The sequence below is a fragment of the Schistocerca piceifrons genome, chromosome 1 (genome assembly GCF_021461385.2).
Source record: "Schistocerca piceifrons isolate TAMUIC-IGC-003096 chromosome 1, iqSchPice1.1, whole genome shotgun sequence".
Lineage (NCBI taxonomy): Eukaryota > Metazoa > Arthropoda > Insecta > Orthoptera > Acrididae > Schistocerca > Schistocerca piceifrons.
The window spans coordinates 359,780,560-359,804,556 of NC_060138.1; the positions used below are offsets into that span (position 1 = coordinate 359,780,560).

Sequence of the window (23,997 nt, forward strand, 5' to 3'; positions counted from 1 at the left end):
TGTATGATAAGTGAAAAGAGACATCTTTATATGAGAGAGCATGAAGTGGCTGATGCCATTGTAACTGCACCAATAATAAATTTATAGTAGCATGCAATCTTTCCAAGAAAAGCATAAAACTCTGATATTGGTAGGACACGACAAAGCTAAAATGGCAGCGACATGCTAGCATAAAGGCTTGACACCAGCATGAAAGACTTTAAAATTGAGATAGGCGATAGATGGCTGAAAAAAGTATGACTTACCTAAGTTACATTTCAAACTGTTGGCCTGTAGCACCATGAACAAGGCACAAATGTTCATCTGTCGAGAAACCAGAGACCACGATATCATCCAGGTAGTTAATGGACCCTTGCACAGAGGCTGAGAGTTGCTCCAAAAATCATTGGAAAATGGCAGGGGCACTAGCGATGCTGAATGACAGGCTATGGTGTTGATATAACCCAAAGGGGGTATTCACTATGAGTATACCGCCCCAGGGGGTCCACAACTCTTTTGTGGATACGTGCGGAGCGAGCACGGGAGCCCGAGCTAATGTGGCCTTCCGTCCTTTCCGGGCTGCATACCTTCCCTTTCCGCATCCTTCCCCATCCCCCATCTTCGCCCCCCCCCCCCCCCCCCCCCACCTCTGCCTCTTTCCTTCCCTTTCTCCCCCTCTGGGAGTATGTTTTCTGCCTACGTCCGGAGACGGATGGTCGAAACTGTAACAAATTCTTTGCTTTCTCTGCTTGCAAGTCTTCGTCCTTCCTTTGTCCTTCTCTTTTCCTTACCTCTTCTCTTTGCCCTTTTCTCCGCTGCGGCGTTTGAGACCTCTCTTCTTTCCTTTCCCTTTCTCTTTTTTCCTCCCTGTGCATGTCTGAAGGCCGACCCACACATTTCCATGCGTAGCCGGTGACGGGGTAACGCGTAATTCCCCACCCCAGGTAGACAGGTAGGACATGTACGTACCCCCTGGTAATGGCCAGGCCCAGGGAGGGGTGATTACCCGAACTGATACCTTCCGAAAGTGCCGATTGGTCCCTCTGTCCGTTTGTCGGGAGGTGTGACCTGAGGTGTGAACAATCACCTAAGGCGGGAGTGCCCTCAGAGAGGGCCCCCACAAGGAAGGAGCGCACCATTGGAGATGCCGGTAATAATGGGGGATACTTTCGCAATGGTTTCCTCATCTTCTACTATGTCAGTTCACAAGCGTAAGTTCAATGAGTCTCAGCCACAGACAGTCCTTCCATTGTTGCCACAGTTCCTTGTTGTTTCTCGGTCTGACAAAGGTCACGACTTCTCCACGGTCAACCCTTTCATTATTCAGAAAGGTGTCAACGCAATTGCAGGTCCTGTAAAGTCTTGTTCCAGATTACGAAATGGCACCTTGTTGTTAGAAACAGTCAGTGCCCTCAAGGCACAAAAATTGCTGTGTACTTCACTGCTACACACCTTCCCTGTCCGGGTGGAACCGCACCGTACTTTAAATTCATCACGTGGGGTCGTTTATACTCGCTCCTTCGACGGATTGTCCGACGACGAAATTCAACACTACCTGTCTGACCAGGGCGTAACGGCAGTTCATAGAGTCATGAAAAGGGTTGACACGAACATCATTCCAACCCGTACTGTCTTCTTGACATTTCACAAAGTTCAACTCCCATCGAAAATCAAAGCAGGCTATGAGATAATTTCCGTTCGCCCTTACATCCCAAACCCTACGCGTTGCTATCGGTGTCAGCGGTTCAGTCACACCAGCCAGTCCTGTTCCAATCCGGCCAAATGTGTTGCGTGTGGCAAGTATGCCCATGAGGGAGCTTGTCCACCTCCATCCCCTCGTTGCATCAACTGTATGGGTGACCACGCTGCTTCCTCTCGAGATTGCCCCATTTTTAAAGACGAAAAGCTTATTCAGGAAATCAGAGTGAAGGAAAAGGTGTCGACCTTTGCTGCTCGAAAATTATTCGCCGGTCGACAGCCCACCGTGCCTCAGACAAGAAAATACAGCACTGTCCTTGCCTCTCCTCGGCCAACAAAGGAGACGGCCACGCAGACTTGTGACCTTACCTTTAGTGCCACGGTCGTCAGATCGGCCAGCGCAAAGGTCACCCGTTCAACCTCCCTACTTTTGCCTGCCCACTCTATGGCTCACCCTTCATCGGGTTCTGCTAAATCTCGAGCCCAAAAGTCAGACACCAAGACTTCGAAAAAAGAGCATACTCGTGAAGATTTTTTACGTACCCCAACTTCACAACCATCGGTTCCTCCTTCATCTGAACATCATGTTTCCAAGAAGGCTAGTAAGAAACCCAGTTCATCTCCTTCTCCGCCAAGGCGTGTCTCATCTACAGCACCACCCCTCGGCCGTCTTCTGTGTCGCCGAGGCGCACTGTTGGTGGCCGATCAACCGGCTGATCGCTGGTGGCAGGAGCTGCTCCTGAACAACCTATGGATCAGGATCTTCTGCCTTCGGCTGAATGCCATTTCATGCTGTCGGTTGCAAGCTCTGAGCAGTCACTGAGTTGACGGCAACCTTGGTCACATTCCTCCATTTTCTGTTCACCCTATGTCCATTATCCACTGGAATATCCGCGGCCTTCGAGCCAATCGGGATGAATTGTTGATCCTCTTACGATCCTACTCGCCGGTCATCTTCAGTCTTCAGGAAACGAAGCTGCGTCCCCATGACTAATTTGTTCTCCCTCATTTTCAGTCCATCTGATTTGATCTCCCCTCTGTTGAAAGCACTCCAGCACATGGAGGACTCATGATTCTTCTCCATGATACTCTCCATTATCACCCAATCCCCTTAAACAATTCCTTCCAAGCTGTTGCTGTCCGTCTTTCCCTTTCTGTAAATACCTTTTCTCTTTGTACTGTATACATTCCATCGTCCACACCAATGGCACGAGCTGATCTTCTTCATCTTCTTGGTCAGCTTCCACCCCCCTATTTGCTGGTTGGGGACTTAAATGCCCACCACCCGCTTTGGGGATCTCTACATCCTTGTCCGTGTGGCTCACTCTTGCTAGACGTCTTCCACCAAGCGGATCTAGTTTGCCTCAACACTGGGGACCCTACATTTTTGTCTGCCTCCACGACAAATTTCTCTCATTTGGACCTTTCGGTCGGTACTGTTCCGCTAGCTTGGCGCTTCGAATGGTTCGCCCTTGATGATACACACTCGAGTGACCACTTTCCATGTGTTCTTAGACTGCAGCCTCAACAGCCATATATCCACTCGTGACGCTGGAAGTTTGGCCAAGTCGATTGGACACTTTTTTCGTCTCTAGCGACATTCGATGACCGTCACTTTCCTAGTGTCGACGATGAGGTCACACATATTACAGACGTTATTCTTACAGCTGCAGAACGTCCAATACCACGCACCTCTGCATTGCCCCGGCGCCCCCCAGTTCCTTGGTGGAACGCGGCATACCGTGACGCAATACGTGAGCGGCGACATGCTCTTCGCGTTTTCCGCCACCATCCTACTTTCGACAACTGTATCCACTGTAAGCAGTTCCAAGTGCGATGCCGTCGCGTCATCCGCGTTAGCAAGAAGGAAAGCTGGAAATTCTTTACTAGCTCATTTAACACCTTCACTCCCTCCTCGGAAGTTTGGAGTCGGATTCGACGGTTCTCAGGCGCGCCTAGTTTCTCCCCGGTCTCTGGGCTCACTGTCGCGCATGATACGTTAGTGGACCCCGGCGCCATTTCTAACTCATTAGGTCAACACTTTGCTGAGATTTCGAGCTCTTCAAATTACCCGCCAGCGTTTCTCCCGAAGAAACGTGCAGCGGAAGTGCGACCTCTTGCTTTCTCCTCTCAAAATCGCGAAAGCTACAATACTGTTTTCTCCATGCGGGAACTCCAACATGCACTCTCTTCTTCTCGCTCCTCTGCCCCAGGACCGGATGGTATCCACATCCAAATGTTGCTGCATTTATCATACCATAGTCTGCTTTACCTCCTTCGCCTTTATAATCGAATTTGGACCGACAGTACTTTCCCCAGACGATGGCGGGAAGCTATCGTCATTCCTGCTCCGAAACCTGGAAAGGACAAACATCTCCCCTCTAGCTATCGCCCCATTTCTCTCATGAGTAGTGTATGTAAGGTTTTGGAGCATATGGTGAATTGCCGTTTAGCTTGGTGGCTGGAGTCCCGCAGTCTTTTAGCACCTGCCCAATTCGGTTTCCGAAAGCATCGTTCTGCAGTTGACCATCTTGTTGCTCTCTCCACTTATATCATGAACAATTTTCTCCGTAAACGCCAAACAGTAGCAATATTTTTTGATCTGGAGAGAGCATACGATACCTGTTGGAGGACAGGCATCCTCCGCACACTGTTCTCTTGGGGCTTTCGAGGTCGGCTGCCCCTTTTTCTTCACGAATTTATGGCAGAGCGCACATTTAGAGTGCGTGTGAACACACTCTCTCCCGTACTTTCTCCCAAGAAAACGGGTTACCCCAGGGCTCCGTGCTGAGTGTTGTACTGTTTGCCATCGCCATAAATCCGATTATGGATTGTCTCCTTCCTGATGTCCCGGGCTCCCTCTTCGTGGACGATTTTGCGATCTACTACAGCTCTCAACGGACCAGCCTTCGTGAACGTTGTCTTCAAGGATGTCTCAATCGCCTCCACTCTTGGAGCATCGAAACCGGCTTCTGTTTTTCTCCCAGTAAGACCGTTTGTGTTAATTTTTGGCGACATAAGGAGTTTCTTCCACCCTCCTTACATTTAGGACCTATCTTTCGGCTCGCTGTCTGCGATCCCTCAACACCCTCAGTGTCCTGAATGGTACCTCCTGGGGAGCGGACCGAGTGGTCCTTCTCCGCCTCTATCACGCCTTAGTGCGCTCGAAATTGGACTATGGAAGCATAGTTTACTCCTCTGCTCGGCCGTCTATTCTTCGGCGTCTCGACTCTATCCACCACCGTGGATTACGTTTAGTGTCTGGAGCTTTTTACACCAGCCCTGTGGAAAGCCTTTATGCTGAGACTGCTGAACCTCCGCTGTCCAATCGGCGAGCTGTCCTTCTGAGTCGCTATGCTAGCCATCTGTCTTCCATGCCTGCTAATCCGGCCCATGACATTTTTTTCGACGCCTCCTTGGATGTAAGGTATGCAGGCCGCCCTTCCTCCCTACTACCACCGGGAGTCCGCTTCCGTCAACTGCTCCATTCTCTTTCCTTCCGCTTTCCTAAAACGTTCTTGACAACTTGGGGTGCAGCACCGCCTTGGCTCCGTCCCCGGATCTGCCTGCTCTGTGACCTTTGTCAATTTCCCTTCACTTGTTTATCGTCGGCATTTGCTGCGCTATGTGCACAACTGAAGGAAGCCACATTTATTTACACTGATGGCTCGAAAACATCGTTAGGTGTAGGGAGTGCTTATATTGTTGGCGACACCCCAAATCGATTTCGGCTTCACGACCAGTGTTCGGTTTATACTGCGGAGCTTTACGCTGTTCTCCAGGCTGTTCAATACATCCGCTGCCATCAGCGGATACAGTGTGTTATCTGTTCAGATTCTCTCAGCTCTCTCCTCAGTCTCCAAGCTCTCTACCCTATCCACCCTCTGGTCAACCGGATTCAGGACTGCCTGCGCTTGCTCCATTTGGAGGGCGTCTTTGTGGCCTTCCTCTGGCTCCCAGGACACGTTGGTATCTGTGGCAATGAGGCGGCCGATATAGCGGCCAAGGCTGCAGTCTCTCTTCTTCGGCCAGCTATTCGATCGATTCCCTTCGCCAATCTGCGGAGCGTTTTATGTCGTCGTGTTGTTCTTTTATGGCACGCACATTGGTCAACACTTCCCCATAATAAATTGCGGGACGTGAAAGCTCTTCCCTGTGCTTGGACCTCTTCCTTCCGAACGCGTCGTCGGGAGGAGGTAACTTTAACTAGACTTCGGATAGGGCACTGTCTTTTTAGCCATCGACATGTTTTAAGCGGCGATCCTCCCCCACTCTGTCCCCACTGCTCTCAGCTGTGGACGGTAAGACACCTTTTAATTGAGTGCCCCTATTTTACTCCGTTACGCGCCCGTCTACAGCTGTCGCCTGAGATACCGTCCATTTTAGCAGATGACACGCACTCGGCCGATCGCGTTCTTGAGTTTATTAGTGCCAGTGAGATGACGTCAGTCATTTGAAGCTCTTTTTGGGGACAACCAACCCCTTTCTGTAGTGGATTTTTAAGCTTTCCTTCTGCTTTTAGTTTCTCCAATTTTTTGAGTTTCGTTCCCATTGCTGCTGCTTTCCATTTTCGTTTTTTACCGTTTCCTAAGTCACAGACCAGGCGCTAATGACGATAGCAGTTTTGCGGGGGGGGGGGGGGGGGGGGAACCACTGAGTATACATTCGGAATAATCGTCAAGAGGCAGCTGTAAGTAGGCTTCTAACTAGTGTATTTTGGAAAGATATTGGTCCCTGAAAGCCATATTAAGAGTTCCTCTTGTTGAGATAAGGGATACATATCAGTAATATACTATGAATTTACACACATTTTAAAATCACCAAGCATTGAAAGTTGCCATTAGATTTTTTTTTACAATTACCAACAGAATAGACCATTTATTAGAGGAGACAGGCATTATAACACCCAAAGATCTGAGTTGCTCAAGTTCCAATTTGACTTGCTACCATAAAGCCACTGGGACTGGCCAGACACAAAAAAAGGGGGCATTCTATAGGGTTTCATTGTGATGTGAGCCTTGAAATTGGAACAGCATCCTAAACCTTCCAAAAACAGGATGAAATAAATCAGGGCAGAGTGCACCCAGTTGTTGCTAAGGAAACTGATTAGATATGAGATGCACTTAATCAGATATAGAGAACCCAAAATATTTGAAGGTGTCTAAACCAAGTAAGTTTTCAGTGGTGGCATCATCCACTACTAGAAAGGTCAAGTGCCAAACAGCTGCTTTGTACACTATACAAGTAGAAAACTGTCTCAATATGGGTATTAGATGTAACTCACCAATGGACAAGATACAGGGTACAATAACGGTGATCCAAGATTCACATAGCTTGGAAAATTTAACAAAGTTACTGCTACACCTGTGTAAAGTTTTCTGCTACACCTGTGTCCACAAGCAATTTTAACATTTTGTTCATCACACGTATTTCAGTATAGAGCCTGTTTGAGGCTACCATCACTTGGAAAACAGTGTGCACATCCATTTTCATGCCTGGTGAAGGAGGTTGAGAGTTGCACACAGATGCAAAATGTCCCTTTTTTTTTACAGTGGTTGCATGTTGCCCAAAGCTTTGGGCACGTGGTCCGCTCATTTTGAACAAAATAATAAGGGTACAGTGGAGGAGCAGCCCGCAACTACCAATGTGATGCTAACAAGCTGCTATTCCTGCTTAGCATGGCACTGTCCCATATGGCGTGGAGGCTGTGGTCACATGTCCGCAACGTCTCCCCCCCCCCCCCCCCCCCCCCCCCCCACACCACCCTACCCCACGTATGCTAACCAATAGCAGCCGAGGAGGAGAGGAAGCAGTGGGGGCTATTTCACACCATGCTTCTCATTTCTTGCTGCCCTATCTACTTCAAAAGACTGAGCAGTGTTCAGAACATCTGTGAGAGAGGGATTTTCACATTGTAAAGCATGTTCACGAACTTCTCTATCATTGTATTGTAGGTGTATTGTAGCGTCGCAAATAATCGAACCTGCGAGTGTGTCCTGGTAGGTCCCAGTAACAAACTAGCAATGACTGTTAAGCCCATGAAGTTCCCCTGGCCAAGCTCTGTACGACTCTTGCAGCTATTTTTGATAGTAGTAGAACTCAACATGAGTATGTTTGGAATAAAAATTGGAAAACTGTTGATACATTTCATGGAAAGAAAAACTGACATGTTTCTGAAAAGAATGTAGCTGACACAAAAGGTGAAAACTTGAGGAGAAATAGATGACAAAAATAAAGCCTTACACAAATTGGGGTCAACAAATTTAAAAAAAACTTGAAAATGTTGCTGAAGGCATTTTTTACTATGCATCCTGAGATTCCTCAGAATCATCATGCAGAGGAAACGGCGGGGCTTGCATCAACTGCAGTGGAACCTGGCACTTCAATGAGGCTGACAAATTGTTTAGTGCCCCAGAGAGAGCTTGCTGCTAGTTGATGAGAGCTTGCTGCTGTTAAGCAAGAGATTGAATTTCTTACACTGACATGTTAGCTGTGTATCAAACCAAGCAATGGTAACATTTTTTTTTTTTCTTCAGTCAAAAACAATTCTATGAATGCGAAACGGTACATATGTGTTATTTGAAGTCTCCTGAGTGAGCGTGCCAAGTTTCCGTCACTTCTGACAGATAGTGTAGCTGCAGGCCAGTTTCAAAATGCTGTCTGTAGGTGATGTACATTACAAGCAATGTGACTTCATTGAATTTTTCACTGCTTAGAAAGAAACTGTGGGGAATATTCACAAAATGCATGTGCAAAGTCTATGGAGCATCTGCTGTCGACAGAAGTATAGTTAGTCACTTGGCAAGGAGGGTGAGGTCACCAGAAGACGGTTCGGTGGAGCTCCACGATTTGCAGTGGTCGAGGAGACCATCCACAGCTGTCACACCTGAGATGTTGCAGCAAGCTGATGTCATTTGCGACGACAGAAGCATTATGACTCAGCAGTTGGTGCTGCATCTGTCATAAGCAAAGAAAGTTCACACAGTGAAGCACTGGCTCCACCAACAAGAGAAGGGTTGGTACCTACAGGGCATACGCGCCCTTGTTTCGCACTGGAGGAAGGCCATACAATGGGATGGAGATTACATGGAAAAATAGGGTGTGTAGATAAGACACCAGTCATTCATGTATGTAATTCTCATTATGTTCCACAAAGAGCTGTCGTAGGAAAAAAAAAAAATGTGGTGTGTTACTTTCTGGGCAACCCTCGTAGATCGTATTGAACTCTGTTAGGAAATATTGTTTGGTTACAAGGGTGGCTTACGGTAATTCTCTTAAGTCGGAATAAGATTTTTAATATTCAACTTGAAACACAAGTATGGCCAGCAAGCAGCTGTATTGGGTTGTTAATGGCTGGATGTACTGCTTGCCGCCAGTGTTAGGAAGTAATCATTGAATTTGGTGGCCAGTGATTTGAAACTGCCACCATTTCTTCCAGAACTATTTTCTGGGGCTCACTATCATTAGAATGAGTTGTTTAGTTTGTTTCTTGTTTAATAATGTTCCAAATAGTGATTGACTTATTGTTGGAGTGTTTTATTTTTGTAGCATTGTACATAAGTTTTGCTTTTTAATGACATATGGAGGATCTGACAGTAGTGTAGGTGTTTCTGATCTTGTTTATTACTCACTCTTCGAATTATTCAGAGCTCTCTCTTCCTAGCAAAACATACTTCAGTCCCAGGAGCTATCCTCTGCTTACTCTTGCTTCTGTTCAATTTTGCCCGTATTTGTTTTAGGGACAAACAAAATTCAACATGCTATACGAATATGTTTCAGAAATAGTTAGATTTTCCATCAACACTGTCTGCGTTATAGATTTCTCCTCAGCATTCTTCCCATGTTTTCTCTATTAAACGCTATGATTGAGTCATTGCTTGTGATTCTACAGAACAATACAATACTTTCCTCTGTGATCTGTACCTACCTGGCCAGTTAATTTTATTTTTAACATTTGACCGTCATGTTTAGATAAACCTTTGACTATTGGTTTTACAGCTAAATCACTGCAGATTGTTGTGCGCATAATCAAATTGTCAAAAGCTGTTGCACTTCAATCCACATAGGTGCAATATAAGTGTTAACCTATAAAAGCCATTAGTTTAATTTCCTGTACTGAAATTTCCATGATATCTTTGTAATGTATTTTGTCCAAGTCCTGAGTAGTTGTGTGAAGATACCTCCCCTCCTCCCTCCTCCCTTCCTTGAAATCAGTGTAAGGGCTTCAGCGTGGAAGAGTGCTTTTAATGCTGACAGATCATTCAGCTGTATCACAGAGTTTTTTGTTAAATATTGATCCGTGAATAACGTCATCAGTGTAGAAAACAAATAGATTAATTACATGATTGTCACATCATTTATTTATTTGCTGTGCTATCAGGTCTACCAGTTTTCTACCCAGTCAGTACTATCTGGCAGGAAGTCAACACCACAATCTCCACAAACAATGATTTTCCATTGAAGTCAACATAATCTCACTAAAACACTTTTCTAGCGGCTTTATTAAGGTTAAGACACTTCTTGTCAGCGATCTATATAGCTGTTTTGTTTGCTGGTCCATTACCTCGTCTTGTGGTGCACCATTCAAAATCCTGTTCAACATAGTATTCATAAACCTGGAGGGCCTGAAATTTAACTCAGTTTTTTTCAGACAAAGATAAAAAAGACGTAGTGGAAAGTAGTCAAATTAAATTGGGCTATGCTGAGGGAATTGACTTAAGCAAAGGACACTAAAAGTAATCTATGAGTTTTACTGTTTGGGGAGTTAAATAAATGAGGATGGCGAAAGTAGAGAGGATATGAAATACAGACTGTCAGTGGGAATAAAAGCATTTCTGAAAAAGAGGAATTTATTAATATTGTATTTGCTTTGCTTATCGGGGGTGGGTGTGGTGGGAGGAGACCAGTAATGAAGTGAAGTGTGGACGACAAAAAACTCAATCAAGAAGAGACTAGAGGCTTTTGGAATGTGTGACCACATGAGAATGCTGAAGATTGGAGGAGTAAGCCTACATTGGATAACTAATGAGTTGAATTGGGGGAAAATAAATTTTTGGTGCAACTTAACTAAATGAAATGATTGGTTGATGAACTCATTTTGAGGAGGCATCAAGGCATAGTCAATTTGATAATGGAAGGAAGGTTTGGGGGGGGGGGGGGGTGAGTAAAAATTGTAGAGGGAGCTAAAAGCTTGACCAGAGTAAGCAGGTGCACATGGATGTATATTGCAGTAGCTACATGAGGCTTGCATAGGTTACTGCTTTAGAGAGAAGCCTGAGAGTGTTTCCAAGCAGCATATTTTGGAGTGAATTTTGTATCTTACAACAATAATTAGCATACACGTAAATAGCAGTTTTGTTGGATCTGAGTCAAAAACCAGTAGACAAACGAGTGAGAAAAAGATGTAATTTATTTGGAATGTTTTTTGTGCAAAAACTAAAACAGTGGTTTTAATAGGGAAACACTCATATTTCACTAAAATTACGAGCAATGCTTCAGATGACTTGGCTGTAGTACAATGTATGATTAAGGTAAAGGCACCTGCAATAAAGTGAACAATGGAAGATCCAGAATGGAATGGAACAATAAAATGGGAAGTAAAGAAGAAAAGAAACTTTTTTAAATTAATTAATTATTAAGAATATGATCTTAACTTTCACCTGCATTCTGGTAAAGAAATTGGGCATCATTACTTCGCACCTACCGGGTGGCACTGTGCCAAAGAAGGTAACAACAATTTCATCTTTCAGAAAGAATGAACTTTTGTCTACATCCACGTCACACTAATAAAACAGTGCACAGTGCACGGCAAATGTTACCTTTTACCAATATTTGCAATTCTATTTCTACGTACATATACTTATGTAAAAAAGACAGTGCTCAGTGCAAGGCAGAGGCTAACTGTTACCAATATTAGCAATGCCCTGTCCTATACACTCATAGTAGAGTAGCGGGGCAGGGGTAATTTCTGCAGACTCACTAGTCTGTCTATCTTCTTATGAATGCCCTATGAGAGAAAGCAGTAGAATTTCACAAGAACAATATCACATGTGTTGCAAAGATTACAAGTTACATGAGCATTTCTGTACAAGCAATACCAGCCTTTTATAATTTTTGCAGTGCATCTTTCAATTTCTGTGATACTTGTTACCTGGCTTACTTGATATGGACCGAAATACATGGACAGAGAAGATCACATTAGTGCCTTATGGTCACCTTAACAGTTGCTTTGAACTTTCACAGAATACTCTCAAAGAATGTAAGTTGTCTGATCACATTTCCTACTAGTTAGTTCTTTTCTTTCCATATCATAACAAGTTGTTGTATTGTCCATACTGATTTATGTAATGTAGCATACCCCATAAGCGTATCAATAATATTGCAATTAGTTAGTAAAGGTTTCTTTTTCTTGTTTATGGAGGTTACCCTGCATTTATCCAATCATCCATAATGTCTCGTAGAGCCCATCTTGTAGGAGAGCCTTTGGGGAAAGAGGAAAGGTATGTGTTAACTAACTATGAAGCTGTTTGAAAATGCATTAATGGTTAACTGTTGCTGAGTTTCTGTAAACTTTTTGTGCATATTCAAGTTAAATTTAAGGTGCTACCTTGAAGAAAATACAGAGTGATTCAAAAAGAATACCACAACTTTAGGAATTTAAAACTCTGCAACGACAAAAGGCAGAGCTAAGCACTATCTGTCGGCGAATTAAGGGAGCTATAAAGTTTCATTTAGTTGTACATTTGTTCGCTTGAGGCGCTGTTGACTAGGCGTCAGCGTCAGTTGATGCTAAGATGGTGACCGCTCAACAGAAAGCTTTTTGTGTTATTGAGTACGGCAGAAGTGAATCGACGACAGTTGTTCAGCATGAATTTCGAACGAAGTATGGTGTTAAACCTCCTGATAGGTGGTGTATTAAACGTTGGTATAAACAGTTTACAGAGAATGGGTGTTTGTGCAAAGGGAAAAGTTCTGGACGGCCGAGAACGAGTGATGAAAATGTAGCACGCATCCAGCAAGCATTTGTTTGCAGCCCAGGAAAATCGACTCGCAGAGCTAGCAGAGAGCTGCAAATTCCACAATCAACTGTATGGAGAGTCCTATGAAAAAGGTTAGTTATGAAACCTTATCCCGAGGCGATGGATCGGCCGCCAGGCTGCCCGTGACAGAGCACTTCATCACTGGCCTCCAAGAAGCCCTGATCTTACCCCCTGCGATTTTTTTCTTATGGGGGTATGTTAAGGATATGGTGTTTCGGCCACCTCTCCCAGCCACCATTGATGATTTGAAAAGAGAAATAACAGCAGCTATCCAAACTGTTACGCCTGATATGCTACAGAGTGTGTGGAACAAGTTGGAGTATCGGGTTGATATTGCTCGAGTGTCTGGAGGGGGGCCATATTGAACATCTCTGAACTTGTTTTTGAGTGAAAAAAAAAAACCTTTTTAAATACTCTTTGTAATGATGTATAACAGAAGGTTATATTATGCTTCTTTCATTAAATACCCATTTTTAAAGTTGTGGTATTCTTTTTGAATCACCCTGTATAATTGTAATAATATTTATCGGAGGACAATAATTATGTATGTGCCACAAGAACAAATGTCTGTTGCGATAGGCCTTAGTACTTGCCATGCAGTAAAGAGGGATCTTAGATTTCGTAATCTAAATAATCAGATAATTTGTAGGTTTAGCTACTCATCTTACTTTTATGAAATTTTATTTTGAATTTATAGAGATTCTAAATATGTTTTATTTGTGTTGGGAGCTTATTTGCAACTTGTAGCAATGGAATACAGAACCCATGAAAATGTACACGAAGATCTTTGAAAATACCCCTGTGTCTCTTTTACTCTGTATTGAGACATCTCACTTTTATTGAATAATATGTTTATGGTATGAGGTCAGTTTGATCTTTGGATGTGACCTTGACATTTAAATGAATTACAGAATTTGCAGTTTCCACATTTTAGTTTATTTGAGCAGATAAGGTTTAAGCTTTACAGCCATCGGAAAATCTTAAGCAATATAAGGTATATGATTATGCTTTCTCAGTGGCTTTTCTTATTAAAACATGATAAACACTGTGAGTCCTATAATTTGTAAATACTTTACTTACTTCAACTGTATTGGTCCAAAAAATAATTTCATACAACAGCAAAGAATGGAAGTATGCAGAAAACAAGCTATACTATGAGTGTAATGTGTACTTAATGACTATGAGACATACTTTCAAATGCAAAACATGCTGAAATGACAGATTGATACTCACTGCAAAGATGGTACGTTGAGTTGCAGACGGGCCAAAACCTTCTTCAGATAGGAAAACACACATTCACAGAAGCAAGCACAACTCACACACACTTGACCACTGTCTCCAGCAGCTCGAACCCAAAACCCACCCTGTAGTTTCTATTGTTTGGCATGCTGAAATGAGCTTCATTGAGCTGCATGGAATGACCACAAAATAAGTGAATAATACATTTCCCTACACAATATGCATATCCAAAACTTCCTAAAACTACTAATAAAAATGAACTGTATGTTTGGTGAGCATCATTCACTGGTACTGTTGACAATGAGCAACACATTTTTAATGGAAGTGATACGTTACGCCTTAACCCCTCAGTGCTGAAAGTTATGTTTTTGTAACAAAAACCTCTGTATTGCAACTTGTCTTCTTGTACATACTTTCATATAACCAAGCAATATACCATAAGATAATGTAATTAGAACATGTGTACAGGGTGTTGTGCAGGAGACTTCTCACTGTTACCACCAGCTAGAACATACAATTCTGGTAGTGGATCCACATGACTGTGTGCTATGTAAACAAGCAACAAATTCAATTACCATCTAGCTTAGCCTATGTCCATCTTATGCAAGATGACAACAAAAACTTCAACTTGGGAGTAGATTCACAAAGTAGGGAGACGCACTGTAACATATCAGATCGTACCAAACAAACAGTGACACAAGACTTGGATATGTAGTAGCAAAACATGCTTTCCTTTTCTTTTTGTGATTGACAGTGTGTGGTTTGATCTTTAGTCCTATGCAGTGTGGGATTGTTGTTGGTGCAGATGGTATTATCTTTTAGTAATTATTAAACATGTACAGTTTTTGTAAAAATTGTCCCAAAACATACAGCTCAGTGCTGATGTAATGGAAGATGCTAAAATTTCAGCAGTTTATGAGCTTTTATTATCACAGTTTAGTTTTGTAATTACAAAATGTGGGTTATATTTATTTATTGATTTTTCTTATGTAGAGGAACATCTGAGGAAAAAAACAAAGTTCCAAAACTGGTTATGTAGATTTAAATCTTGCATTACATCTTATAGCTATGTAAATTAAGTTGCAGTCAGTGGATTTTATTTTCATCGTATAGATCATAAGACCGCAGACACCTTCTAATAAGAATCCTTCAATTTATGATAGCTTGACCAAATATCCATGGGGAAATTCTGTCGCCTAAAGTTCCTTACAATCACCCAGCAATGAACTTTTTCTACAAAAAAATCACCAGCAAGCAATCTGGAGTGTCATTAACCCTTTATGTATACTGGAAACATTAATAGTTCTGTTATGCTTCCTTGAGGCATAGTTTCAATTGAACAGTCCACATCCAAATAATGTATTGGGTTCTATCGGTCAAAAATTCCTTGAGACAAGCCCATACCTGAGGAGATATTCCATATGATAATATTTTGGTTATAAGCTGATTACGTGATACAATGTCAAAATACTTTTAAAGAATGTAGGAGCACAGAGTAAACCTACTGCATCTATGAAGGATTTGAGTGAAAAAACTGAGCTATTTTCACACAAGTGGTGTTTCTTGTGCTTGTCCTGCTACTTTTAGAGAACTTTCCTTTTCTCAAGGAATGCGTTTATGTTCAACTTGAGATAAGATAGGATAATCTTGCAGCAGACTGTGATTATAGATATTGCTCTGAAATTTTTTTCGTCCTTCCTTTTGTGCTCCTTAAAAACAGGAGTGTTGTTTTCCAGCCTTACAGGACGTTTGTAGTGGGAGAGGCTCCAGAGAAATATGTGCTAGGAAGGTGCCAATCTATTTTTAACTTTGATGTAAATGGGATTCTGTGTAATGACTGCTTTGCAAAGAGTAAAACAATAACTGATAAACACTACAGAATTACTCAGTCAGCCGAATACAAAATTTGAAGAGAAAAGGTATGGGTCACAAAAGGCAAAGGGGTCCTTCAGTAAGGACAGTGAAATTTGGTTTGGGAGTGTGAAAACTGATGGATTTAAAGTAAAATTCTGGAACATCTGCTCTGTTCAGTGGATTTGGCTACCTTTTGCTTCCATCTGTTTCCCTGTCTAAAGAAACTTCCCATGGCAAAATCATTCTGAGTTCAGTAAAAAGATTACAGCAGCACAAAAATGAATCCTTCATTGTACCTAAAGAGCATATTATTTCATCACTAGACAAGAAACTTAGCACCTTACTCTTACACATTTGTAGTCCTGTATAATTTTCCATGATGTAATTGATATTAACTATTACAGAAAAAACATAGTGATATTATATAAATTAACAAAGATTACAAAATATATTATGATATATATTTTTTAACTAAAACTATTTTGTTGACAGAGGCTGATCGACAAAACAAAAGTAACCTGCATCCGGTGGGTCCCTGGTTCGACAAACCTTTTCTTGGTCTCGCACAGTAGTGGACAACTGTACCTGTACAATGAAGAGCTTCCATGTGGCACTGCACCTCCTCACTATCAAACTTTCAAACAAGGTGATGGTTACACTGTGCATACGTGCAAGACAAAGAGCACACGCAATCCATTATACAGATGGGTTGTTGGATCAGAGGGTTGTTGTGTTAACGAGTTTGCATTTTCACCAAGTGGTACTCATCTTGCCGTCGTCTCACAAGATGGTTTCTTGCGTGTTTTCAACTATGACACTATGGAACCTGCTGGCATTGCACGTAGTTACTTTGGTGGTTTTTTGTGCGTGTGCTGGTCACCTGATGAACGTTATGTTGTTGTCGGTGGTGAGGATGACCTAGTCACTGTGTGGAGTTTCGCAGAGAGGCGTGTTGTGGCACGTGGTCAGGGGCATCGAAGTTGGGTCAGTGTTGTAGCTTTTGATCCTTATACATCGTATAGCAGTCATGATGATTTTAGTGGAGGTTCAGATGAGGATGATCCAACAGAAAGGCACCCAGTAAACAATGAACTAGGGCGTGTTAACACAGCTACGTGTTATAGGCTAGGGTCTGTTGGGCAAGACACTCAGTTATGTTTGTGGGACATAACGGAAGATATTCTCAAGCAACCACCATGTCCACCAAAGCCCAGGGTAACTGGAACCACAACATCTAGTTTGTCAAATGCAAATGGAACAACATGTCGTGCTAATGCTGTAGGAGCATCTCGAGGCAACACTTCTTCTCCGCAACAGACTGACAACCCGTCAGGGAAAGATAAGGACTGTGTAGCTGATGGTAACCTCTCAACACATATGCACAATTCTACTGGTCCGTCTCTAACACAGAGGTTAGCAGGTTTTGGGTTTGGTGACAGAAAGGATGCTCATAAACGGAACTTCAGCCTAGCATCTCGAGGTGGTAGTGGAAGTGGGAGTGCAGAAAAGAGTGGTCATTCGGCAGCTAATCGTTCGACTGCTGATGATCCGATGAAACTCATTGGAACAGCTGCTTGTCCTCGATTTGACGAGTGTCCTGTGTTAGAACCGCTTGTGTGTAAAAAGATAGCTCATGAAAGGTTAACTGCACTCGTGTTTAGAGAAGACTGTTTTGTGACAGCATGCCAGGATGGATACGTCTACACGTGGGCCCGACCTGGGAAAATGGTATGTACCTGACATTATTTCTTCTGTATTATTGTATAATTTACTGTCAGTACTTTTTTTTTTAGTGTAATCGACATAGCAAAATATTTGTATTTCACATTTTTATTTTGTGAGGTAGATATGTAGCTTCCATTTCTTATTATGTAAGAACAACCTGCACACTATTCTTAATCACACTATCATGTTACACTAGTTTTTTATGCAAATATTTGTAGTTTTTAGGACAGTGATTTTAACACTTCATGTGTTTCTGCCAACTCCTACTGGCCACTGCCAGTTTAGACCCTTATGATGTACAGAATTTCATTTATAAACACCCATTGTGGAAAGAAGGCAGAAGCTGGACCCCTGGTCCAGATACTAAATTGTGTACCATCTCTGTGTATCAGACGCAAAATGATTTGACATTATTCTCCAGAGGGAGAGGAATGAGATTTTATCAACATGGAAGTGTAGCGTCACACAATTAGTTTCAATGCTTACACGTGGGTGTATTAAGTTCAATTATGGGACACAGTTCACCCATTGAAAAAGCTAAATTAGTAGTTCAAGTCACAGCTCTTGTATTCAGTTCACTTTTATCATTTGTTCTTTCAGGTGTACAAAAGATAGTAGTCAGTTAACTGACACAGCTGTAGGATTTATGTTAATCCTACAGTTGAGTGGGAATGGTGCTCAGTAAAAATATTCTTGCTCTGAGATTGCATCATTTTATAAATTGTTCCACTGTTTCAGCCACTTTTACTGGTGACCTTCATCAGGGTGATGATATAGACTTACAGGCCAGTTCCAACTAGGACTCTGTGTACTACTGTTTCTCCCTGTCATTTTATTACGTATGGTCATCATCAGGTTCTTCTGATTGGGTGACAGGAGTGGACTCAGATGATCCATTGATGATTTATTTGTTTGTTTTGTATTGACTGATATTGGCAAATCAGAGGGGAGCCACTGCCGTGACATAGCACTGCTCCCACAATGTTCGGTGGTGGTTGCCACATGTCAGTGCGACTTGTTCTTTCAGCTACAATGTTTACAGCCGTGTCTCTTGGGGCAGCCACACGAGCACTGTCAACCCATAGGCCAGCTATTGCTGGCAACCAGGACAACAGAAGCTTCTATCCATCATCGCAGTTCATGTTAGCAAGCCGCTTAACTATTTGAATCACCTCTCATATCTTCCTGTTGATGGTAAGTGGCTGCTTAGCAAGTTCACAGGCTTCCTGGAACATGTACACCCATCGCACACATTTTCATGTTCTGCTGCTGGTGACTTGCTGTGTTGTCTGAATAGTGTGTGACCCTCATAATTCATTGTGTGTGTGTGTGTGTGTGTGTGTGTGTGTGTGTGTGTGTGTGTGTGTGTGTGTGTGTGTGAGAGAGAGAGAGAGAGAGAGAGAGAGAGAGAGAGAGAGAGAGAGAAAATAGGTTTCCCAAACTCACCACTGTAAACTTATCTGTATCAGCACACATCATAAACACCAGACATGTGCCACATATCAAAACCATTTTTCATGGATCCCAGTTGATACGATTTTGTTGCTTGTGTGTCAGCCAGGATTGAGGCCTACTCAACCGAAGAAGACCCAGGTTGGTTGCTGCCTCCTTGCACGTACTGTAGAATGTGCTATTACTCTATTTCCTCTCCACTGCCAACTTAATTATGTATTATCATCGTTTTGTGGGTTATTGTTTTATGGTCAACAATTTACTCTGAGGGTGGTATGTAGCTTTTGCTGTTTCATCCTGTGTTGCTCATCTGATGTGCCACCTTAGTTAACATGTGTAGCGGATATGTATGTGATGGGTGGGAAATTGATTGCATGCAGGTATCTATTGGTATTTGTGGTTTTCCTGTACACAGTTAGCAACTTGCCTTCTGGTGTTCTCAGTACTTTCACTTTCATGAAGGGTTGCACAATGCCCTGTTCTATTTGCACCTAAAATTGAATGTTTGCATGCTATTGATTAAGATAGTGTGTGGAATTGTAGAGTTCCTCTGATTCTTCTGGACCGATTATTAATTTATTGTCCACATATTGAAGTCAGCAGCTTGAACACAGTGATACAGAAGAGAATGCTAATTTTTAAAAGGCACACATGTATGTCTGCTGCAATAGCTAAGAATGGGTATCACATACCTGCACCATCCAGTTCACCTAAACTGGTTATTATTAGCTGACGACACAAGTGATCGCATATGAAGATTATGAAGTATTTCAGTTTTTGTGAGGCTATATTTTATGAAGACGTGATTTATACCTTTTATAAAGACATCATTTTATGATCCAGACAGAGGAAAATTTAATCTTTCAACCTGAGTTTTTGTTTGCATGTGCCATTTAGTGGTGTGCATTGTTGTTGTTAGAGAACATAATTGAATTACTGACCCTTTGTAATTGGTGAGTGCTTTAATGTGTGTGAATAAACAGTTCTGGTGCAGTTTGGAAAGCCTTCAGGTAGCAGTTTCTATGTTGTATTTCTATGTTTCTATAGTTGAGTCGATATAAGTTAATCCATGACAGTAGTAGTGGGTTGGGTGCAGCAGCTTCGTGGGCCTTCCTTTATCAATAACGTAAGACGATTTTGTAAATGTCTCTATGCGAATGCCTCAGTGTTGTCACAACTGTGTGGATGGCTACTGTTTTAGTCTGCAGCCATACGCACTTCACTGTTGAAAGCTGACAGCAGTGGCAAGAACTGTCAGGGATCTCATTACTCCATCTCTACTCTATATTCTGCACATGAACACACTGCGCACTGAAATGTAGTATGAGGTTTCTTCTAGCAATAAAGTTTACACCTCCCCACTTCCAACAATGTTGCTAGAATTTAGAAAGCGTTACCTACCCATCAAGGAAATCGTACTACTGCTTGTGAGAGACTTCAGAAGACTGGTACGGGCAGCTGGCCGTTGGGTTGTCCTTGGGGTTTCTATGGAGTCCATTTAATGTCAGTTTAAAATTTTTGAATGTTTCTTTTTTGGAATGATGCTACTAGGGTAAGTAATAAATACCATATTGTTCTCCTGCAAGGCTAGTTTTAATGTTATTTTGCTGCTTTCCTGTCAGTTTCACTCCTTATTAATTAGCGAGGATTCTTATCTCATTTCATATGGATAAGTAGACCTTGTTGCAGACCTTTGTGTCACCAGAAAAATTGGAGTTGGTATCCAGGAATTGAACCTGGGACCAGTGTCATTGAACAGATACTGCCAGCATGGTGTAGCGATAAAAGGTCGTGTGTTTCTATTTGGTGTTAGTGAAAATATAACCGTACTACATTTTTCAGTAACTTGTTATAAACCTTGATTACAGAATATTGGGTTTTGCATTGGCAAAAACAGAGCTACATGATACTATTGTGTGATCTTTGCCTACTGATGTTTGGCACTATGTAGCAATAGGGCAGAAAGTTAGCAGAAGTACGGTTTACTCTCCCCAGGTCCAGAGCTTTAGCATTCCCACTACTTGTGCAATTATTTTTGCTTCTTGGTTTATTATGTTGCGTTGCTCAATACATATAAATCGTTATCCTTGTTAGAAACATACACAGAAGTTCTGATTTAGTTTTATATTGCTGCTCTATTCCAAGTGTATCGTTTTTATGCAGATTGACACCAGAACTCTCATTCTGTACAACAGGTTTGAGATTTTGGCATATGGCTAATTCTGATACTTTAGCAGATGGTTAAGAATAATATATTACCATTTCTTCTGGAATGCTGGCTTTGTGTTACTTATGGAAACTCCGTAGACTAACAAAACACTGACTATTTCACTGTCAAACTCCACTACATCTCTCTTGTCACATCTCCACCATTCCATGAAGTTTAGTGGCCTTAACAGTGAAGGCTGCCTTTTCTTGTTTACAGCATAGCATTAAACTTGATTCCTTTTTAAATGACCACAACCCAATGTCAAATGAGTGTAGGGAAGATTTTGAATAGCAGAAGGACTGTACGCATCTGCCCATCGGTATACAGCCTACCTCTATCTTTATAGCTGAAAATATTGCTCCAGTTATATTGTGAGATGTTGCATCCAGGGAAAAACTGCTTTTGTCAAGAAAGTTTTGTGTGAATGTATTGGTTGTGTATTTTCTGACTAGAATGTTTTAACTCTGAGTTAGATTGCCTGCTATTTGAAACAATAATATTCCTGTTGAAACACTTAAATGCATTTCAGTGGCAGGCTCAGAACTACAGTTGATGTCACTCTTCTTTCAGTCTCTGCTGTGTTCCTCCTCCTCAGCACCGCTGTCATTGTAAAATGGTTTTTTCTGTAAAAGTACATGTTATAAGCTTTGTCCTTGCCTTCAAATTGTTTGTTTGATACTAACTTGTGACTGGGTTAACTGTGTTGATCCAGTCATCCAATTAAAAAGTCTAAACATAGTTGCCCATTCTTGGTGCAAGAATATCTGTTTCCAGCTGTTCTGCTCCTTCAGCAAACTGTCCTACCCTTTTTTTATTTCACAAAAAATCTTGAAAACGCACATGCTGAAATCTAAAAAGCCATACGAGTGCACTGAATTACCACTAACTGTTAATTTATGCTTAATGATTACCCTTGTAAAAGAAACTCTCATATTATACATTGCTTTCATCCATCGTGTCCTTTGTTGATCCATTGTCTCAGTGCATCTCATGTATTCTCAGGTGCTAAGCCTTGTGCAATGCATAACTCAAAATATTTACAGTTATTAATAAAATAAAAACTTTTTCATTCTCTAGCACATCTTGCACATCAAATTCTGTTTTGGGAGTAACTTCGGCAAATTTATGTAGTTTTCAAAGCATGAGAATTTGAACTATGCCAGCAGCTTGGAACGTCCTAGGTATTAATACAATAAACACAGTGAAGGACAGAACTTGTGTAGCCTTTCTCGGCATTATTTATGATGATTCCATTTTTATGAACAATATTTCAACAATCGATCCCATCATCTTCTGTACGTGTTAGGGGCTGTATTGTATTTGCACTAACTACCTGGATTCCAACCAGACTACACCCATAGATGCTCATTTTTTTTCCCCGCCCTGCATTCTTACTCCATGAAATACATTCTCTCAGTGTTTGCCAGCTCTGGTGGGTGAAGTGGCCTGCAATATTTTAATAAATTGGGTGCTAGACCCCAAGCCTTGTTTAAATTGTAACATCCATTCAGGTGCATTAGGTTTTCCAACATTTTTTCATTGGATTCCACAACTTCACTGTCCCTGAAACCTTCCAGTTGCACCATGAAATATTGTCACCATATTTAATTTCTCAGTTATATTCAGGGCAGTACTCGGTGACCATTGATTTGCTTGTATCTTTTATTCAGGTATGTCGTTGATGTTTCTTGCACTTCTGCATGCCATTGTACATGGGATCCAGAGTAGTTCACAACAGTAAACAAAGATAGAAAGTCTTCTATGTAATGTTAAATGGGACACACACCTCAGAAAGCTGGATGTGTACCATATTCAACATGAACATGGAATGTTTTACATGGGGCATAATATTAAAACGTTTGAGGACACTCTCAACTAAAACGGGATCTGGTTTCATCTCCAGTACTGACAGTGTTGAGCATCAATGTAAAAAGTTCAAGTATTGCGCAATACATTTAAAACAGGCATGCACCAAGCAGAGTTGTGAGGGATGGGAAAGACTTACTGTAGTTCAGAAGCCATGTTAGAAAGCTGTCACAAAAACGAGTGTCACTGCTAATTTAACTGTAGCCAAACCTTCACAGGCAAATAAAAACTGAACAAAGCAAAAATTAGCATAGGGACAGTCATTTGGGAGGCAGTCAGCAAATTCGAAAGTAAAATACTAAGAAGTTTCGATCTTATGTTAAATCAGTTAACGAAAATAGCACTCTAACCAGCCGCTCTGTGACCATAATGACGTCAAAACAGAGGATGACACAAAGAAGGCCAAAATGCTAAATGTCCCTTTTCTTTTTCGGTTGAAGTTATTTTTATATGCTATGTAGCTCAGTGTTATTAGTTATTTTTGTGTGCATCTTTGTTCCAATGGTAAATGTACAATTCTGTTTATCATTGCATTGAAAAGGCATATTTTTGAGGTTTTGGATGGCACAAGTATTAATTTATTATAGTGTCAGTTTTCGTTGGTTTCCTGTATATTTTGAAAGTATGCATGTTGTTAATATTGCTTATTTTTAGGTCCAAGAAGGCAGTGGACTTATTCATTTCCATTTCCTTGATAAATTTTATTTTTCGGTGTAATGTATAAGTTCTTGCTGGGTTAGTTGGGTGGCTAGCTTTGTTCTCTTAGTGAGGTGTAATGTAATAGCTGCATATCTGTGATAATAGATGATTTTGTTTAAGAGTGGTTTTTCGCATGTGGAAAATTTTTCTTCTATCTTATTTAAGAAGATATCGTAACAATACAAGAGAAGGAAAGTTGCTACTCACCATATAGCAGAGATGCTGAGCCGCGATAGG

General features: G+C 41.7%; 1 protein-coding gene across 2 annotated transcripts in view; it reads left to right on the top strand.

Moving 5' to 3' along the window:
* LOC124785296 (WD repeat-containing protein 20) overlaps positions 1–23,997 on the top strand; it is a 63,069-nt gene that overhangs the window by 19,317 nt on the left and 19,755 nt on the right. The window contains exons 3-4 of one of the 2 annotated variants that reach the window (XM_047254168.1): positions 16,302–17,537; positions 18,577–18,728. In XM_047254168.1, the coding sequence (XP_047110124.1) occupies positions 16,302–17,537; positions 18,577–18,681 (1,341 nt within the window). In that variant the 3' untranslated portion in view covers positions 18,682–18,728. The remainder of the gene's footprint in view (positions 1–16,301; positions 17,538–18,576; positions 18,729–23,997) is intronic. The other variant, XM_047254169.1, reaches the window with a different exon arrangement.